The following is a 19756-nucleotide window of genomic DNA, read 5'->3' on the forward strand; positions in this document are numbered from 1 at the left end:
TTTGCAGGGCTTCTCTCTTCCTCCATCTCATTATCACTCCTTGTCCTTTAACACTATGGGGACCAAATTATTTAACATACAACTGTGGATGCTTTTCAGAGTAAAAATGAGCAATAAAAATGATTAGCAGATGTTAACTGATCTGTAACATGTGGAAACTGGAGCTGCCCCAAGCAAACCAAGACCTCTCTGATGAGCCTATTCAAGACTCCCCTCCTTCCCTGCCAACCCTCTAGAGGCCACAGCATGCTGCTACCAGGCTATCACAGCATCCTGCTGAGACCACTGCAGTAGCCCTGCGCACCGTGTCCTAACACTGCTGGCTTAGCTGTCTGCCTCTCTAATTAGATTGCATCCTTTCTGAGGGCAGAAATGTCATCACTAATTGTCAAGTGTGTCCAGTCACTGGCACCAAGTAGGTATTCAATAAATATTAATAAAATGAACAAACGCAACTGTGGGCTTGTTAGCATACAATTTCCAAACTGCCCTTTCTACATCAATGTCAAATAATTCAGATGGAGGTAGCAGAGATCATACACCAAACGCTTTTTCTCTAAAGAAGTATCTTGTAGCTTCAGTGTTCTGTCTTTGATGTGAACAGAATTATCAACTAGCCCTTATTTAACCTTCATTAACAAGGACTTTGAGTTCCTACCATGTGTCAGCCAGTGTCGTGGGTGTTTGGGACTCATAAGAGAGCAAAACAAAGATTAAGAGCCGGCACTAGGGTAAGGCCAGTGAGGCACTCACTTTGAGAACAAAATATAAGTAGACACCAAAAAAAAAAAAAAAAAAAAAACCCTCAATAATTAAGATGAGTAAGATTTTAAAATATTTTAAAATAAGAATAAACCCCCAAATTTCATGATGAACAAAATATCAACATTTTTTAATAAAGACAGGATCAGTATTACTCTTTGCCTCAGGCTCCAACATGACTTGGCACGGCACTGTTAGTGATCTTTTTATTTGAAGTGTTGATTTTTCGCATTAACTTCTATTTTTTAAATACTGCATTAATACATTACTCATCTTGACGACCAGGTTATTTTTGTTTCTCCCCCCCTCCCCATGTAAGTTTTGTTCTGGAAGTGGGCGCCTCACTTGTCTGACCCTAAGTCCCTGCCCTTCAAAGATCCCTGCTATCCTGGAGGGTGTCTTCCCTAAGAAGAGATATTTGAGAAAAATCGCTTCAAGGACATGAAGGAGTTGGCTGAGCGGATTCTGGGGAAGACGAAGAAACAGCAAGAGTAAAGGCCCTGGGGTTAACAGTGTGCCTGAGACAATTAAGGAACACGCGAGAAGACATGATTTGGCAAGTGAGATGAGTTTAGAGAGGTCATGGGGAGGACAGAGCAGCGAGTCTGCATCACTGCTGCCATCCTTTAACGAGCGGAAGAATCACCGGTGCTTCCTGGGCCTGACTCTGCAGCTCTGGGGCAGGGCCTGAGGTTCCATCGTTCGAGCAGGTTTCCAGCTGATGCGGGTACTACTGACCCACAAGGGCAACAACACAAAGTCTAAACTGCTGTAAGCTGTTGTGCTCTTATTCTGAGTAAAAGGGGAACGAGTGCAGGGTCTGGGCAGAAAGCAGTATCTTTTTTTCCTCATGTTTCAACAAGGATTGCTCTAACTGCTGTGTTGGGAAGAGGTTCTAAATGGGAGCCCCACAGAGGCATGGAGAACAATTAATGCCTAACGCAGGTGAGAGAATGGTGAACTGGACCGGGGTGGCAGCAACATAGGGGAGACGGGAACTGATTCTGGCTAGGTTTGCAGGTGGAACTTGCATGATGTCCTCACAGAATGGATATAAAGTCTGAGACAAAGAAAAAAGTCTGGACTGACTTAGAGGTATTTTCATGCCATCTTCAGGCTACTCCAAGTTCCTACCTTAAGTACTGGCCTTGGCAAGACAGCCCTGACTACTGAGATCTGCTTCACTAATACTAACCCAGCATCTCCCAAAGTTTGGGGCATATTAGAATCACCTGGGGATCTTTAACTACTGCAGACTGGTGCCAGTCCTCAACATGATTTAATTGGTATGAGGTGTGACCTGGGCAGAGACCTGTTAGTTCCCCAGGTGATTCTAATGTTCAGCAAAGTTTGAGAACCCCTGCTTTGGTTCTCTGAAACCTAGTCATTTGGAACTTTGTTCCTCAAAGCTTGTCTGTGAAAAAATAGCGTCCATACCAGGCTAGAAATGCAGAATATGGGTCCCACCCCAGACCTACTTCATCAGTCTGCTTTAACAAGATCCCCAAGTGGTTCTGATGCACATTAGTGTGCCAGCAACATGAATATTTAGAGACTGTTTCTTTAAGGGGAGAGAAAGGAATTTTAAGACAAATACTTCTAACACTATTTCCATTATGTTCTCCCATTATCTGACATGAGTGCACTTCGAAACTAACAGGAATCTGAAAAACTAATAATACCTCTTTCTAAAGTGTCAATTTATCTCTAATCAACATGAAGCTTAACACCTATAGCTAAGTACAAGAGCCTATTCAAGTCAAGCTGCTTTTTAATTTACTTGCATTATTTAGAAAGAAAGAGGAAAAGGATGGTCTTACAAATTACTACCTGTTGAATGTTAGCATCACTATCAGCTCATGTCTGGAACAGTCTAGATGCTATCATTTTCCATCCACCTGGCTAATGAGATCACTGGCCTCTACATTTTTTTTAATAGGCAGAGCTGTCCTGATTAACTCCAAGTGTCATAAATGAAAGACTGAAATATTAAGGATAGACCAGTACCTCATCTAGGAAAGCAGCTACATGTCCAAGAGATGAGGCAGGTAACTCTCCAAATAAAACTGTTTGAGGGAACTCATTTACTCCAATGCTTTCAGTAATCTTCTTGGCAATATAAACAATTTTGTGTTTTGCATCTCTTGGAATCTGAAATAAGAGCAATATAATTAAAGTCCATTATATAGCTTCCATGTTAACAAGCAGGATTTGCTGTAGCTTTTAGCTGGATTGCTAGCAGAAGAAATAAAACTTGGCATCTTGCCTACCTTTATAAATAAGATTGTTCCACTACTCTTCTGTAAAGAGTATACAGTTTTCTTTGTTCTTTTATAATGCTAATTTCACAGTATTAATGGTGTGGAACATCATCTTTCAAAAGCATGTCAGTTATACCAGATCATCATATACCACAAAATCTCATAATTAGAAACAAATACAAGGGGAAATTAGAATGTTTCCGTCTTAGCAAAGGTTATTCTTTTGTATAACTCTTCTTGTCTAGAAATAAGCCCAACTGCAATAAAGACTAGGCATTTGAATTGCATTTCCATCCTCCAAGCATATAAGTGTTTAATCAAGGTATTCTAACATTTCTACAACTATCGAGTCATTTCTTCAGGTATCATGACTATTTAACAGTATACTAAAGTTTTCTGTCTCCTTGTCCACTATGACAAACTTTTAAAAATTATATTAGGAGAGTAGCAAAACAAAAAAATTCACAACTCACAAAAGGCAAACTCCTGTTATTCCCATTCTTCTCTGGGATCTTCCTTCCCCGCATTATAATGACCACTTTTAGTGAAGATACATTACACTGAGGCCTTAAAGACTGTGAAGCTTGCTCCAAACTCAATAAACTACAAGTACAAATGCTGTGCTTGCAGGTGTTAACCTTGTACTCATTAAGCTTCAAGTGGCCCAGCAGTCTAAATTGAAGAGGACTTTTTTTTTAAGAGAAAAGGGAGAGAGAGGGAGGGGAGAGGGAGGGGAGAGGGAGGGAGGGGAGAGGGAGGGAGGGAGGGGAGAGGGAGGGAGGGGAGAGGGAGGGAGGGAGGGGAGAGGAAGGGGGAGGGGAGAGGGAGGGGAGAGAGGGGGAAGAAGGGGGGAGGGGAGAGAGGAGGGTAGAGAAAGGGGGGGAAGAAGGGAGAGAGAAGGAGGGAAAGAGACAGGGAGGGAGGAAGGGAGAGAAGGAGGGATGGGAGGAAGGAAGAAAAAGGACTGCCTCTCTAGAGTCTGGTAAGCACCATGTGAGCGCAGATTGCCGGGTCATCTTTTTTTTTTTTAAGGACTAAGTAGTATTCCCTGGGATGAAGGGTTGACAGACAGACTGAGCCACGACGAGTTATTTGGGCTTTGCCAAACATGATATTTGGCTCCAGAGTGACCCAAGAGCGACTTAGGAAAGTTATCTGGCACAGAGAACCCACACTCACCTTGCGCCTAACGTCCAAACAGCTAAAGGACGCGCAGCTTTCCCTGCTTCACCCGAGTGGAGCAGGCTCAAGGCTGACCTACTAGAAAACTAACCAACAGCCCCTTAACAGCAGAGCGGGCGCACGTGGGGGACTCTGCGGACTCCCGGGCAGGAACTTGATTGAAGTGTCTTAAAGCGCCCGAATGCGTGCCCCGCGGGAACCCAAGGAGGTGCGACTGGCCCGTCCCGCCCGGGTGTCCATCCCGCGGGGCGCGCGATGAGGCGCGGCAGGGCCCCCTCGCCCCTTACCTGCTGGGAGGCCGCGAGCCGCCCCGCGCCGGCGACGCTGAACACAAGGCAGGCAGGGCTGGGGCTCTCCAGAAACTCCCTCAGGACTTGCCGGCCGCCCTCGCTTTCCAGATACTGGCTCCATTTCTCCTCCCGGAGTCCCAGCATCTGCTCCACACGGCCGCCGACGAAGCGCACCCGCGTATCCTGGGCAAAAGTCCGAGCTCTCCTGGCCGCCGCCACCGCCTCCTCCTCCTCCTCCTCCTCTTCGTCCTCTCCCTCCAGCTCCACCATGCCCGCCGCCTCGAGGCCGGCCTCTGGGGTTAGACGAAGGTTCGGGGCTTCCCGGAGGCCTGGGGCCTCGCGAGCGGTCACCGGGGCCGCCATGGGGCACGTCGGAGGAGACGCGGGCTCGGGCCGGCTACTCGCGCGCTCTCCCGCCCAGCCCCGCGCGGGCGAGGCTGCCCTCCGCACGCACGCCGGGGGGAGGAGCCCACCTCCTCCCGCAATCACCGTGAGCGCGGTCGCTCGTCTCCCACCTGTTACCACTTGGCTGCCGGAGTCCGTGCGCCGTGCGCCGTGCGAGCTCAGCTGGCGAGGGCGCTGGCGGGGGTTGAGCGGCGCGTCCCGTTTCCCGGGGAACGGTGTCCCCGCCTCGGCCCGCTGGGGGCGGAGTGAGCGCTGAGGGGAGCGGCCTTCGGGCTCTGGACCCCGAACCAAGTGGGGCGGGCCCTCAGCCTGTGTGAGTCGCTCGCTGGCCCCCTCCGCTGCCCCTCGGCTCTCTGGAGCGATGGACATCTCTGTGGGGCTCCCGGGGAGGGAGTATGTGGTTTGAGCAGTGCTGTCTTGTGCCAAGCTCCACACTAAATCCTTCAGCTTGTTTATTTCCTTTAATCTCCAGAAAGGCAGGGCTCCAGCTGGTCAGTTTATTTTATAAGCAAGGAAACTAAGTCACAAAGCGGCTAAGCAACAAGGAGATGGTGGAATCGGCATTCAGGACCCCGCGCCGAGGGCTTTATTCACCTTGCCCATAGTTGTCCAAATGTTTCCAGGAAAGAACCAACTCTGCAATTCAACTTTCCTAGTTGTGTGAAACCAAGATCTGAGTATTTGAAATCCTGATTCCGAATCTCATCTGCCACTTGCTTGAATTTAATACACCCAATGAAAGAATGCATAACGCTCTTTGTAAACGCCAAACTGCTCTAAAAATATGTAGAATTATTATTCAGTCCAGGAATAAAAGAGCTAGGGAGGAAAGTTCCAGTTTAACAACAGTCTCTATGATACTGAAATGGGATTTCAGTGTGGTCTATTAATGACATTTGTTGAGACTCAAGGCAATTCTGTTGACTGAAATTTGAGGGGACAGTCTTCGAACTAAAATTTTTAGTCCTTTCCCTTTGTAAACTGTTAATTTCAAAATAAAAACTTCAAACCCCGTGTCCCTCATAAGAACTACGAAGGAGTGTTGCCCTCAATAAGCCATTATAATAACTGATTATTGATAAATAGGTTGTTTCCAGAAAGATGTGGAGCCTCAATAATTTTTCTTTTCAGGATGTTGTGTCTGATAACCACCTGTTTTTCTAGTTATAGGATCAGAATTTTGAATGACCACAGGCATTTGGAAAGATGACTTCAGGCTGTCAAGGCTGCTCTGCATGGTCCAGGGCAGTTTTGGGGGCTCCCAGTGGCTACTAAACCAGCCTAGATATCACCGCAAGCACCTTAACAATGCTTCTTTCTTAGTCTCTCCTCTCACCCCTATATTTGACCTTTGCATCCACTACCTCAGAGAAACAGGAATTCTGTAAATAAGTGGAATTAAATTAAAAGGGAAAACCATTTTCAAATTCAGCAGAAAAAATTAAATCATACTGCTAATATTAAAGTACAATTTTTAAAAAGTTATATATGTAACTCAAAATGTAGAATGAAGACATGCCAAGATTTATTCAACTCATTAATGAGGAAATCAACAAAATGAAGATGATTTCAGAAGAATTAGAGAAAGATTGACAGGCAGAGGAGAAAGACTAGAAATAAAGTTGCTAGGTTAGATACAACATTCCTTAATGTCCTATAGGGCAATACAATCTTGACTTTTGTTCTGGGGTCTTAAAAAAGAAACTTCTGTGTTTTAGAAATAATTTACATGTGTAAGAAACAAAAACCTGCAGTTAAACAAGTAATAGTGGCATATAATAAGAACATTTATCATCTCACCCAAGAAGTCTGGTTGTAGAGGAGTCGTGGGTCGATTACCACAATGACTCTGGGGTTAGGCTGTTGTTCATCTTTCTTTCCTGTGATCTCCAATGGGTCAGTGATTTTCCTACCACTGATGCTAACTGGCAACCATGCTTTCTAGCATTCCATGTAGGTGACAATGTCCAGAGGCAAGAAGACAGAGCATCTTCATTTTTGAGTAAAGAAAACTTGCCAAAGCCCTCCAGAAGATTTTCCCTTTCATCTAATTGGCCAGTATTACATCTCATGCATGTGTCTAAACCTTGCATTCATCAAGGGAAATTAGATCAATATCCATTCCCAGCCTCCTCTTAAGAGTATGTCCACTAGGAGGAGCCTGAGCAAAATCTGGGTTCTGCTAGTGAAGAAAAGGGGAACAAAAGTCCATTTGTTAGTCAATCAAGAGGGATATGAATGTGTGTTTTTTTCTCAGATGCCCCATATACATATAATATCATGGGAAGTATCACTTTACACTAACACAATTTCCGAAAATTATGAAGACTTTTTTTTTTTTTAAAGTGTGGCTAAACATTAAAAGAACTTTATTCTTGAAGAAGCCCTTGACTAAGGTCAACTTGAGATTTTGGAAGAAGAAAAAACGGTAAAACTGAGAAAACTGTGTGGTTTGAGGAATTTTACTATCTGGATTTTCAGAGATATCAAGACAGAAACAAGTGGGTGAAGGACAAACATACTGGGGAGCTGCTGTTGCCAACAGGTATGTGCCATGTAAAGGGTGGGGACAGAAAAGGGTTACAAATACCAAGTGAGGAGACATGCAGATCACAGGCAGAAATGGCAATTCAGGAGGTCAAACCCATTCAAAGTGGATACAAAACAACAGTCAAATTATAGTTTCTTAGCACTGCTGGTTTTAATAAAAACACCTACAGCCTCTTTGCAGAGTAGACGCATTAATTTAGGAGTTAAAGAGGGTTTGCAGGAAAGAATAATTGTGTAACATTTAGGAAGAAAATTCTGAGGTGCACTGGAAATGGCTGACAGAAGCAAGCAAGCAACCAGCTACCACAAGACTCAGGAGAGGAAATCCTCACCAGCCCTCAATCTAATCTCTTCCTAGACCTATATAGATTGCACTCTACCTTGCATTACAGGCATTGGGCTGCTTTTTTATTTTTCCTTATTAGTAACTAAGCCCTTTGAAGGCAGACACTATCAGGGACTATGCCATTTATTTCTTCAGTTATTCAGTTATTTTTATCCCATGCAGCATCTGGCATAGACCCTCTAGCAATACTACAGTTCAAATATTTGTTGAATTGAAATAAGCACTCAAAAAAAAAAAAAAATTCCAGAAAGGGGAGGACTTCTGTGACCCAAGACATTTGAGTCAGGAAAAGAGTTAAAACTTCTGACGGGAGAGGGGAAAAAGAAATCTGTAAAAAGAGATTAATTCAACTACAGGTGATCAGAACAGGAAAGAAGTTTTATGTTAGGAGTGCTAGTTGGAGATGCAGAAGATTTAGAGGTTAAATACATTCAACACAAGAATATGAAAGGGAGTTAAGTTGTACGGGTATAAGCACAATCATTTCTGAGTATCTCCTAAATTGTAATAAAACACATTATTATTTCTATTCCTGTTTGTTAAAGCTTTCCTGGAAATCAGAAGCAAGGAAAAAGCTCAAGTGCCCAGAGTTGAGCCCAGGTGGGAATTCAGTGAGGATTAGTGATCCCTCCTAGTGTGGAGGCAGCATGCAAATGTGTAATTAAGTCTTACATTTGTCTGCTGCTCAACAGTTTACAAAGGCCTTGCACAGGTGATACCTTATTTAGTGAAGAGAGATTTGAGGAGGAAGGCAGTGTGCTTGTATCAGGTAAGTCTCCTTTTTCTTTTATATTAACACTGCCGATATATCCGTTGTAACACTGCTGAATGTTCTTCCTAAACCAGTTGGCATTGTTTGCATTCCTGCTTTTCTCCCTAAATATATGTTTATATTCCTATTATGCTGGTAGTGAATTATTCCAGTATATAGAGTATCACATGCACCCGTAATATTCCCTAATCTTCAAGGATTAGCATGCCTTAATGTAATGCCCAAATTCCACCAGCACCAAGAAGCCCCACCGCTTCCCCAGCAATTCCAGCCCTTTAAAAAGACAGCACTCTTTGTGACACACAAGGTTGTGAAGCTAGGTTGCTTGGGCTGGGAAAGGTTAGAATAAGCATTCTTTCAGTGCACACCAAGAGTTCTTCACTCCCCAAACTCTTCACTCCCTGTGTAAACAGAGGATGCAAATACAGCAACGCCCTGTGAACTCAAGTAGTTTGGTTCTGAAATGGTCAACAAAACCACAACTGGCAAGATCAAGGTCTTAGGGCAGAGACAGGATTGATGGAAGCAGAAAGGAAATGAACATACCTGATAGTGATTTCATTATTCTATGATGCATCTTTTTTCACATTTTAACATCTCTGCAATTGGGGTCTGTCTTACATTTGTGATCAGCCAAGAGGTATGTCTGCCATTGTTATTATTGCCCATTCATCTGCAACAAGATTTGCAAAATGTAATATCAGCATAGAAGAAATGCCTGGAAATAACAGTGGAGCATTCTTTTACAAAATGCTGCATTATATTTACTCTTAATGGCACAAATGATATTGGTTGGAAACTGATGGCTCCTGGTATGTTAATTATCTGTTGCTGCCTAACAAACTACCCCCAAATACAGTAGCTCGGAGCAAACATTAGCTTACAGTTTCCATTGGTTAAGGATCTGGGAGGAGCTTAGCTGGTGTTCTGGCTCAGTCTCTTGAGAGGTTGTAGTTAAGATGGTGGCTGGAGCTGCACTCCTCTGAATGCTTTACTGGGCTGGACGATCCCCATCAAGCTCACTTAGGTGACCACTTTCCAGAGGTCTTAGTTCCTTTCCACATGAGCCTCTCCACAGGGTTGCTTACGACAACCCAGGCTTCTCCTCAAGTCAACAGTCCAAGAGAACAACTAAGAAGGAAGCTACAGTGACTTATAAATTCTAGCTTATGAACTGCAATTTCAAATATATATATGATGCTTCACCAAACACACATGCACACTTATTTCACATATACATATATAAATAATAAATACAAAGAATAAGCCAACATAAAGAAGAGCTTCAAAAGCTTAAAATGGTTAAATCAAAGTGGCACCCACTTACAATTTTACTGAATTGAATTAGAATCTTTTTTCAGTTAGTTTCCTCTTTGCCTTTACACTATTCTGAACAGTGGTTTTCCAAACTTGTTAATGTGATCAAACACTTGGAAGCCATGATGCCCTTTACATAGCACCATGAATTACTGATGTATTTAATTCCAACATAAAATTATACAAGCTAGGAATGACTTTACTAGCAGAAAAATATAACTCGATTATGGCTTCCACATCTCAAAAATACTACTACTATCAATAAAATATTTATTAAACCACATTTCACAGCAGGATAATAAATAACACAATTTGAACCAACCAACCATCTAGAAAGGTATGATTAGAAGACAATTGAGTGTGTGAGCCAACTGCTCAATTTCCTCCTCTTCCCTGTAATTTGCTTTTGTCTGATCTTAGCTCCGGGGTCTGACTTCATAGTTCTCTGACTTGAAACCTGTTCACCTTAACCTGGTCCAACGTGATCTGAGCCTTGGCTCCTCCCTGTAGATATGGGCTTACTGCACTTCCGTCTCTGCAAGTGCTGGCCAGCCCGTCCCTAGGAATGGGGCAAAGGGATCTTGAGGTGCTCTAGACATGTAGCTGAGGGAGGGAAGCAAGAGTTAGTACAGAAAAGAGGAACGGCAGCATCCCTTATGCCTGAACCCAGCACACAACAGGTGCTCAATAAATGTACTGGCTGATTGGAAAAAAGCATCTCTAAAGGTGAGCTTGGGAATGAAAGGGGCAAGTCAGAGTTAAGAACAGGATCTGAAGTCAAGACAGTTAAATTGGTGAGGTGCTGGAAGTGGAGAGCCAGAGCTCATTGAGGAGCCTCTGAGCCTGCTTGGACAATTTATATTTGTTTATATCCTATCTTATTCCACAAAGACTCTAAAAAGGTAAGTGATAGTAGCTTAGAGCTCATGAATGTAGAGCATCCTATTCTTTTCTGAACTAAGTCTGAGAGGAAGTTGTCTAGGTTAAAAAAAAAACCTTCAGACACCAAAGTGCACATTTTCTTTTCATGGCTGCAATTTGATAGGGAGCTGAAAACACAGCGCTTTTGCCCTGTAAGCTCAGGCTTATTTTGTTTATTTAATAAATGTATCTAAACATATGGAATGATTTTAAATATAGAAAATTATTCACGCACGTCTACAAAAAAAAAGTTATTGAACAAGACGTGAGCAGCTATTTTGGTTTTTCACTAATTGTCTTGCTTCTTCACTCGTTTGGTTGTCTGCCACCAATTAGGTGGGCAAGTAATTGAAATTAATATTTCAAAATTAGAAAATAACTAAGATTTGACACTTTACTTTTGCTTAGCACTGGGAAAAGATGATCATCACATAATTCTGAGACAGAGCACACCAAAAGAACTCATAAGCAGATAGTTTGAGAAAAATATACAGTTGAAATCAAGAAATTCTCACTGAAATTTCTCCCTTTTTCCTTTATGAGACATTGAGAATTAACTTTTCAACATATTGGAGCCCAAAACATTGGTCCAAAAGGGAACTATTCCATCTCCCGCCCTTCACCCCACCCCTTTTGAGTTAACTTATAACAACAATACCTTCTATCTGTTGAATACTATCATGTCAGGGGCTTGAGAGTTCTCTTATTCGATCCTCTTAACATACTTGAGGTATACCCTCTTCTGCAAATGAGGAAAAGAGGTAGCAGAAAGGGTAGATAACTTGCCAAGGTTGTATAGTTAGTGGCCCAACCAGGAATCAAGCCCACACTCCTCTGCCTCCCAGTTGGTGACCACTGTGTCACACAGCTCTGCTTTTACCAGAGTGCTCGACCCTCTGATTGTAAGCAGGCCTTTAGACCCCAATGGCAAGGATCACAGGCCCACTGGATGCTGCTGTATGCCACCTCTTACCTCTTTCCTGCTGTGCTCATTTTTGGCCCCTTTAGATGATGGGGCTTCAGCCATGGTCCATTCAGAGGGCTCACCCCTTTCTCTGGATCCCCCTTTGCCAGCTTCCTCTGGGATACTGATCAGCAAGGCTTGCTTCCTCATGTCAAGTTTTGCTCCGACATTACTCTAGGGAGGCTTCCTGACTCCCCTAATTACCATTGCAGCCCCAGCACTCCTCAGCATTAGCCTAATGGTGCCCCTTTTCCTTACCATTTTTTTTAATGTATATTTATTTTTTAAGTCCAAGTATAGTCAGTTACAATGTGTCAATTTCTGGTGTACAGCACAATGTCCATTCATGCATGTACTATTATTTCTTTTCATATTCTTTTTTATTAAAAGTTATTACAAGATACTGAATATAGTTCCCTGTGCTATAGAGAAGAGAATTTTTAATCTATTTTTATATATAGTGGCTAACATTTGCTAATTTCAAACTCCCCAATTTATCCCTTCCCACCTGCTTTCCTGCTGGTAACCATGAGATTGTTTACTAGGTCTGCATCTGTTTCTGTTTTGTAGATGAGTTCATTAGTGTCCTCCTTCTTCTTTTCTTCTTCTTTTTTAAGATCATACATATGAGTGATATATGGTATTTTTCTTTCTCTTTCTGGCATATTTCACTTAGAATGACAATATCCAGGTCCATCCAAGTTGCTGCAAATGGCATTATTTTTTATGGCTGAGTAGTATTCCATTATATAAATATACCACACCTTTTTTCCAGTCATCTGTTGACAGACATTTAGGTTAGGTTGCTTCCATGTCTTGGCTATTGTGTACAGTGCTGCTATGAACATTAGGGTGCATGTATCTTTTTAAATTAGTTTCCTCCAATATGTGCTCAGGAGTGGGATTGCTGGATCATAGGGTAAGTCTGTTTTTAATTTTTTGAGGAATCTCCATACTGTTTTCCATAATGGTTGCACCAAACTACATTCCCACCAGTCGTGTAGGAGGGTTCCCTTTTTTCTACACCCTCTCCAGCATTTATCATTGGTGTACTTAAAAAGTACATACATGGTGGCCATTCTGACTGGTGTGAGGTGATACCTCATTGCAGTTTTGATTTGCATTTCTCTGAGAATTAGTGATATTGAGCATTTTTTCATCTGCCTATTGGCCATTTGTATGTCTTCACTGGAGAATTGCTTGTTTAGGTCTTCTTGCCCATTTTTAGACAGGGTTTTTTGTTGTTGTTAAGTTGTATGAGCTGTTTATATATTCTGGAAGTTAAAACTGTAAAATTATCATATGTGGATGACATGATACTATATATAGAAAACCCTAAAAGCTCCACACAAAAACTGTTAGAGCTGATAAAAGAATTCGGCATGGTAGCAGGATATAAGATTAACATACAAAAATCAGTTACATTTCTTTACACTAACAATGAAATAGCAGGAAAAGAAAGTAAAGAAACAATCCCTTTTAAAATTGCATCCAATAACAATAAAAAATACTTAGGAATAAACCTGACCAAGGAGGTGAAAGACTTATACATGGAGAACTACAAAACACTGATTAAGGAAATTAAATTTGACTTAAAAGAAATGGAAAGATATCCCATGCTCTTGGATTGGGAAGAATCAGTATCGTTAAAATGGCCATATTACCCAAGGCAATCTACAGATTTAATGCAATCCCTATCACGTTACCCAGGACATTTTTCACAGAACTAGCACAGCATGTAAATCAATGAAGATAGAACACTCCCTCACACCATACACAAAAATAAACTCACAATGGCTTAAAAACTTAAATATAAGACAAGACATGATAAAGCTTCCTAGCAGAAAACACAGGCAAAACATTCTCTGACATAAATCTTAACAATGGTTTCCTAGGACAGCCTACCCAGGCAATAGAAATAATAGCAAACATAGACAAATGGGACCTAATTAAACTTGTAAGCTTTTGCACAGCAAAGGAAACCATAAGTAAAACAAAAAGACAACCTACAGAATGAGAGAAAATATTTGCAAATGATGCAACTGACCATTTTCAAGTATGTGTGAACTCTGAGGGCAGGTGATGGGGCTTTTGTCTTGTTCTTGGTCTACCTCTGAAAACTGGATTAGTGCCTGGTATAAAACAGACACTCAGTATTTGTCCAATGAATGAAGACTCAAAATACAAGCTTATCAGTCATTGCTGTCATTAAATCCTGATGCAAATTAAAGTCCAGAAGTAGCAGGGCTAGGTAAAAATGTAGTTTGATGGAAACTATTGGTACAAATTTTTTACACAGATTTTAGGCCATGTGAGTACATTCAGACTTACCTGTGTTTCTTGCTTTTCTTTAAGCAGCTTTAAAAACAAAATAGTTTTATGTTGAAGTTTGAACTTCCTAAATCAACCCAAATGTTATATTGATATGTATCTAAAATGTTACACATGGCATATATATTATCTATATACATGTGCTTAATTTTGTTAAAATACATATAAGGAACAAAAAACCCTAAGGATTATGTTTCCATTGAACAAATGTTTAAACAGTAACACAATTATGCAAAGGGATTACTGTTAATTGGAAACACAGCTACTGTTTCATTGAAAAAATTCTGTGGTAAAATATTTTGTTTTTATGAAGCATTTCAAGTATCATAAGCTCATGTGAAAATTCTGCTTGACTGTCACCCAAGTTGCCCAGTTGACTTCACTAGGGAATGTATAGTATACTTAAAGCTTGAGTATCTGTATTTAGCTGTGGGCAACATAGTGATCTATCATGAAAATACCTTTTCTATTTAAAGAGAATAGATTTTATGTCAGTACAGTCTAATACAATATATGTAATTTGCCAACTCATTTGCTAAATCAAATCCTTATTGTAAAGAGCTGTTATATATATACTTGCATACATAAACTGCTTTTTTGGGCCAAAGTATTATAAATAGCACACTGATTTTTTCTTTTTATACATGAAAACTTCATTATTATTAACATTCTGAAATCTAGTAACCCTATTAGTTGGAACATTTTCTTCCATGAGAAATTGTCCTAGCATTTGCGAAACTATTACCTTAGACAAAAATAAAGGTCTGTACAACTTCCTTCCTCCTTCCCTTCTTTCTTTTTATTTGCACTTGAGATCACTCTCAGATATCCAAAAATAATTTCATTGCCACCTGCAACTAAGAAGAACACAGCCTAAGACCTACACAAATTAGCAACTCTTAGAGAAGAATGGAATACAAGCCTTAAAAATCCTGATATACAATTACCAGTTGGTTGTACCAGACATTATTGCTTGGACAATAAATACAGTAATATGTGACTCAGATGTACTGAAGAATAAAGTATTTTGTATTTCTTGCACATACCTGAAGTCATTGCACTCTTTAAGCATCTGAACATGTAAATAAAAATAAACAAGCTATACTTTTTTTCCCTGGTATCTTGGAAATTATCATGAACAGCATTGTAAACCATATCATATTACATTACAGTATTGCTCTGAGCACTGCTTCAACTTTCCTAACTTATTACACCAATGGTTTTATGTCAACAAAATAAAAAGCATTACTTTTTTTTTTTTTTTGCCATTTTCTCTGATTCAGTCCTGTTCATGATTATGTGGTTGAAGTTCCTAGAAGACCAAGACTCAAACTGGTACTACCACATTAAAAATTAAAAAAAAAAAAAATTAATTTACCAATTGCATTAACCCTTCTTATACAATATCATCCTGATGCTTCCAAATGTGAATTTTTAAGGTAACTGAAATAAACATTTTTAGTTTGATACAAATCTTTTCAAAAATTTATCCCTTACAGGTCTTGTTTGGCAGAGTAGGATAAATTTAACTGTTTCTTGACTCAGTCATTGTTATGAACACATATTATTACACAAAGCTGTAACATAACTATGTCTTTGCCTTAGAGCTTTAATACACACGATAATATATCCATACACTACATAGGTTCTGATTACCAGAGATTTAAAAAGAATCTTTGCAGTCTCCCCTCAGTGGACCAGTGTACTTCCCTGCTGCTTAACATCCCCTGTCCCTCACTTGGCTGTATCTAACCTGGCTTGGGTTGGAAATCTGGTAACTGAAGTTGTCAGAGTAAGGTATTTGTTAAGACAGTTACGGTTCTTCATGAGATTTGCAGGGCTCTCCCAGGAGGAAAAGACAGCTTTTGCTTACAGACTTTGTGGCATCTACATGGCATACACTGCTTCTTAGTCCTTCTGCGAGTTTAAATAATATTTTAATTATGTTTTCATTTTTGGCTCTTCCTACAATTTCCTAACATTTATTGCTTAAAATATTTAAGTAAAAAAGTCTCTAAATCAAATTTTAATTTCCATAAATGTCTAGAGCAACGGCTACAAATTAACATGAAATTTGAATTGGTGTTCTTTGGCAGTATGTTTAGAGAAATGGTGACCAGATCTTAATATCAGGAATTATGAAGAGTTGCCAATACGTTTTCTAGTGAGAAGCATTTACTTTCCAGTGTTCATCGTGATAAGAAGGTTGATAGTTCAAACAATTTATTGCTGCTTTATAGTATACATAATTAAACGAAGAAGCATGTTAAACTCGAGGGAATTTTTAATAGGTTACTTGCAATTGTTATTGCAGGCAACAACTTATACATGATTTTATTTCCAAATCCACAAAAAACAAATTTTATACAAATCAGCACTGTAAAAATGTCAATTACAGCCCCAGAGGCTTTGCTGGCAGAATAATTGTCTAAATTCTAGGATATGGGAAACAGGTTTTTTCTGAATTCATCTTTTTTTTTTCCATTTTCTTTTTTTTTTTACAAAAAAAATTTACAAGTGAAATGTTACTACAAAAGTTTTTATAAGGAATTTTTGCAAAACATTTACATTTTACCATCAACTATTTCTGTTTTAAAATCATTATGTAGATTTAATACCCTATGCTGCACATCAATTTATGTGGGATGACAACTTAGTGACATGCATAAAAAAACACCACAAGGCATTAAAATGAAGACTTAAATACAAATATTGTTGCAATAAAACAGTTATAAAATTGAAAAATAGGACCTAAACATCATGCTTATCTAAGTTTGACAAATTAACTTTTTCTCCTAGATTACACACTTTTATTACTGCTCTCATGAGAGTGATAAATAATGACTTAACATCAAGTTCTAATGTAATCAGCAACACATACACAAACCTAACCAAAGAAAGTATACTGTAAGAAAAAACTATTCTAACACTGGAGTTCTACCATGATAAATACATAGCTTTGCACTGATAATTACAATAAAGAAAAGTTTTATAACAGTGGCAAAGGGAATGAACAGTGAAATGCCATTAAACAAGACTCTACTGCACATCTGTGCCCTATTACTTATAACAGCTATATCCCACTGAGTCAAATAAAGGACACTGAAATTTACGATTCTTATAAGACAGAAAAGTGGATTCAGAATGGTATGCAGAACAGACTGTCAAAATATTTCTAATTTCAGTGGTGAAATGTGCACCTGCTAACACAAATTAATATGTTTTATATGCTATAAAGCTATCCAGATTCAGTTTGTTAAATTTATAATAGGCCTCATTGTTGATTCAAAAATAAATTTCATTTCTGATGAGCATACATAGGTATGCATTAGAACTGGTTCATGGAATAATGGTGCAGAGAGCTCATACTTGGTATCAACAACAACAGAAAGTGTCACTCTGAGGAAACATGATTCAAACATTAGGAAAGTTTCTTTGCATAAAAAAATTTATAGCACTGATTGTGTAGCATAATGATAGATAAAATATATATTTGATGTTTCAGCTCCTATATAATAAAATTAAAATTAACACTACCAAATGCTCCTCTGTACCAAACAAAACAACAAACTGATTCTGATGTTTTAAAGCCAGATACATCAGTTGTTAGAGTACATTAAATAAAATATACAAAACAATTTACAAAATCCAACTAAAATTTAAAGACTTTGTTACAAGTCTACAAAAGCTTTAAGAAACTTGAAATTTATAACCACAGTGTAAAAATTTTTTTTCCTTTAATCTCAAAGCTTTTTTATACAAACTGAAAGCACAAAAGACCTTCAGTTTTATATAACGCTACAAAGGGCTGGCCTAAAGTGTACATAGTGTAAACAGTGATCATTACAGTATTTCTCCTTCATCAAAAATACAAGAAACATCACAATTTTGGAAGAGAATTTGCATGAGTAGTACTTTTCCTGAAATAACAGAGAATGCACAAGAAAACATAAACCTATACTCAAAACAGGCCCCAAACTAAAGGTGTTAGTAAACCAAGCAGCTAAAAACTTTCATTTTCAAATGGTCAATTCCAATTCCATTATAATCTTTCCTGTGAGACCCTTGCATAAACAATGAAATACATTTTATTCTTTAGTCACTTACTTAACTGAAATTATTCTGATTTTTAAAAAATAGTTTTTGTTTCATAGTATCAGATATGTTATATATTTGTTAGGTTGTATTCTTAGGGAAAATTCAGTTACATAAAGACATTACTGTGTTATAAATTCTTAATCAGCCTTCTAACACAGTGCTAGAAATAAAATGAGATCGGCTAATTTTTAGTAGAAACGAAAACAGAAATTGTAATGTAGTTAAAAGATAATCTTCTGCTGGACTTAAAAAAAGTGTGATAATTCTTTCTTTGGCTACCAAGTCAAAGCATAAAGAATTTTGCACATCATCAACATAACTCATATTTACAGAATATGAAACTACAGAACAATTTAAATTCTATGCAAATATTTCCAATATAAACATTTAAAATGAACTTTGTGGCTCAACCTAAGGTTAGGAATATAATCAATCCTAACCTCAAAACCTTACATGTTAAGTTGCCTCATTTTATTTTTCTGAAGCTATTATGAGTTTTGTTTTAACCATTTTCCCCCCAGGATTTTCCTAAGGTTTCAATCTAAAATTTAACCTAAGGTTTAGCTCTAAGTTCCTCTGGTGTCTCCAAATGGAGAAAGTAATTGGACTTCACTGATTGTCTGCATACGCACTACTATAATGTAGTGGTAATAAAGATCTGAGATGCACCTCAGATTACTTTTTTGGAACTTACCTAATTCAACTGTTGAAGAATTTCTATCATTCAGAAAAGATGGCCAAAACGGTTTTCAGTTGATTTTCCAAAAATCAAGCTAAGGAAATGAAGTTTTAACTCTATCATCAGTTAACCATTTGTTTTCTGTGCTATTGGAGGAAAAAAATCCACATAAATTATTACTGACTGAATTTTTAACAAAGTACTTTCAAAAAAAACAAGTCCAATTAAGGTCCAGCCTGCAAACTACTGAGGTGTGTCTTTTTAAACATGTTAACACATGATGTTAAGAGATGGGAGGATTCAATTTAAAGATTATGTGATATATCTGCAAATAACCACAACATATAACATGGAGGAAATACTTTTCTGTTTCCAGTATATCAGTTTGCTTTTTGTATTTCTAAAATTTCAACACTTCATGTGCTGACCCAGAATCTTAGAATACTTAAAGAAGCCAAGAATGAAAACATGATTTCCTACTCTGTAATCCACTTGACCAGCCCATTTCCAGATTTTCAAAGGTGTGTAAACTTAAGTGCAGCACTAGAGGTCTCTGTTATAAATAACTTTTCAGAATTCTTCCATATTGGTTGAAACATTGGGAGTTGCTGGGTTTGAATCTTGAGAAATGGCTGCAACTGTGACAATTCTTGGGGAGCCAAGCACCTCTGTAACAGATGAGTCCAGTTCTCCGGAGGTAACAATGGCAAGAGCTGTCCCACCACCTTTCTTATTCTGGTGCGTTTTGACATGTTTGGAGAGATGATCACTCCGCATAAACCTTTTAGAACATTCTGGACATTCAAATCTCTTTTCTCCTAAACAGAAAAATATTAAATGAGTAGTAATTCACTTTATTTAAATGAAGTTACAATTTA

At 39.0% G+C, this 19756-nt stretch overlaps 2 protein-coding genes across 8 annotated transcripts in view; both read right to left on the reverse strand.

Moving 5' to 3' along the window:
• Nucleotides 1-5245, reverse strand: part of DNAH11 (dynein axonemal heavy chain 11) — a 280729-nt gene extending 275484 nt beyond the window's left edge. For 4 of the 7 annotated variants that reach the window (XM_074367350.1, XM_074367352.1, XM_074367351.1 and 1 more), the window contains exons 1-2: nucleotides 4493-5114; nucleotides 2770-2913 (exon numbers count right to left, since the gene is read on the reverse strand). In XM_074367350.1, coding sequence (XP_074223451.1) covers nucleotides 2770-2913; nucleotides 4493-4858 — 510 coding nt within the window. In that variant the 5' untranslated portion in view covers nucleotides 4859-5114. Of the gene's footprint in view, nucleotides 1-2769; nucleotides 2914-4492 lie in introns of all 7 variants that reach the window. The other 3 variants (XM_074367353.1, XM_074367354.1, XM_074367356.1) reach the window with 3 other exon arrangements.
• An 11122-nt stretch (nucleotides 5246-16367) lies between these two features.
• The window catches only part of SP4 (Sp4 transcription factor), a 60361-nt gene continuing 56972 nt past the window's right edge, over nucleotides 16368-19756 (reverse strand). Inside the window, exon 6 of the mRNA XM_010967186.3 lies at nucleotides 16368-19696. Within this exon, the coding sequence (XP_010965488.1) occupies nucleotides 19449-19696 (248 nt within the window). The 3' untranslated portion in view covers nucleotides 16368-19448. The remainder of the gene's footprint in view (nucleotides 19697-19756) is intronic.

Source organism: Camelus bactrianus, chromosome 7 (assembly GCF_048773025.1).
Source record: "Camelus bactrianus isolate YW-2024 breed Bactrian camel chromosome 7, ASM4877302v1, whole genome shotgun sequence".
NCBI classification, from domain to species: Eukaryota; Metazoa; Chordata; class Mammalia; order Artiodactyla; family Camelidae; genus Camelus; species Camelus bactrianus.